Source organism: Aplysia californica, unplaced genomic scaffold (genome assembly GCF_000002075.1).
Source record: "Aplysia californica isolate F4 #8 unplaced genomic scaffold, AplCal3.0 scaffold00198, whole genome shotgun sequence".
Taxonomy (NCBI): domain Eukaryota; kingdom Metazoa; phylum Mollusca; class Gastropoda; order Aplysiida; family Aplysiidae; genus Aplysia; species Aplysia californica.
In genome coordinates this window covers 1,074,584-1,076,179 of record NW_004797468.1, presented here as the reverse complement: position 1 = coordinate 1,076,179, position 1,596 = coordinate 1,074,584, and the positions used below count along the sequence as shown (strand labels likewise).

Genomic DNA, 1,596 nt, shown 5'->3' with positions numbered 1-1,596 from the left:
CTCTCATTCAAATAAACAAAGACTGACAGTGGGGGCTCTCGTGGCCTAGAGGTTAAGGTGTTGGCCTCTCATTCAAATAAACAAAGACTGACAGTGGGGGCTCTCGTGGCCTAGAGGTTAAGGTGTTGGCCTCTCATTCAAATAAACAAAGACTGACAGTGGGGGCTCTCGTGGCCTGACACAGAACAAACACATCAACAATCATTTGACACTAAAATTTAGAAACCAACAAGACAGAAAGACAGACAGGTAGAAGAAAAAGGAAGACTTAGATCTACTGCAGTAAGACTTACATCTACTGCTGGTGCTCCACAACCAGATCAAACTAAATTATATATATATATTACACAGAGAAAAAAAAAAAGTAAAAAGACAAAACTGTGTATGAGCATGTTTATTTTCCCACGGAACATAAGTACACAAGTATGCAGAGTGTCACACAAAGGCAGTAGGTACACCATATCATGATTGATTCAAAAAACAAAAAAACTCAAATGAAATGAAGTTATGAAAATACAATGGTAACTGAAGTCTAAGGGGCATGATGATAATAAAAATGTCACAACATGAAAACGTTTAAATTGGCTTAATCTTAAAGTGAAGGCCAATCAGAGAAAAGACCAAACATTTCAAGTCTTGAACAAGGTAGTAGAACGTCCTCAGACCATCAGGATCTCTGGGGATAAAGAAAAAGAGAACAAAATGTAAGTAAATTCAATAAGTTCAAAGACTCAGTGAGAATGGAGACTATCATAATATCCTAATAACCAGTCCGCATTCTCAATAGCATAGAACAAAGCTATTCCCCTAATGCAGCGATGAGCCACAACATGACAATAAGAGTCACACGGTGAAGTGGGGTCAAACACTAAAGACAATAAGGGGTCTAGAAAATTGCTAAAGCAGCTGGACGTTTTGTTAAGGTTTATTTTCTTTTTATGTTAAATTTCAGTTTATTATACATATATATATATATATGGAAAGCGCACACAAGACAATTATTTTGTGTGATTTGACATGGGTAAATTCGGCTGCTTGTGTGCTGGGATGCTGATTTGCAGAAAAAAAAAAAGACACAGTAAAACCTCAGTATAACATACTTGTCTGAAAATATAACATTCACTTTCTGCAATCCAGAATCCCATTTAGTATAGTTACTCTTTAAAAGCTATGTCAAAAACATGCCTGTCTAAAATGTACTTTCCCAAATAACATTTATGTTTATAAAGATTTTAGTGATCAAAAGTCCATCGTGAGAATAAGGAAAATTGACAAAAAGTGACATTTTTACCATACTCAGGAATGCAACATAATAAAACAATAACAATAAATGACATCTATATAGCGCTAAACCCTGATTAAATTATACAACACAATACAATGTACCACAGTAACATAGAACGTTGTGTTCTGACTAAAAGAAAATCACTCCAAACATTCATCTTATTAATCTAAAAACATAATCAGCTCCAGAGAAAGGCTGCATTTTATGCAAGTACAGATAAATTTCGCCGTAAACTTACAAACCACACCCCCTCTCTCCCTCACACACACACACAAGAACGCGCTTCCAAATCCTTTTCTTTACCCTCCTCT

At 35.7% G+C, this 1,596-nt stretch overlaps 1 protein-coding gene across 1 annotated transcript in view; it reads right to left on the bottom strand.

The window, feature by feature from the left end:
• Positions 1 to 379: 379 nt before the first annotated feature.
• The window catches only part of LOC101862799 (protein mago nashi homolog 2), a 14,443-nt gene continuing 13,226 nt past the window's right edge, over positions 380 to 1,596 (bottom strand). The window contains exon 5 of the mRNA XM_005098969.3: positions 380 to 676. Coding sequence (XP_005099026.1) covers positions 577 to 676 — 100 coding nt within the window. The 3' untranslated portion in view covers positions 380 to 576. The remainder of the gene's footprint in view (positions 677 to 1,596) is intronic.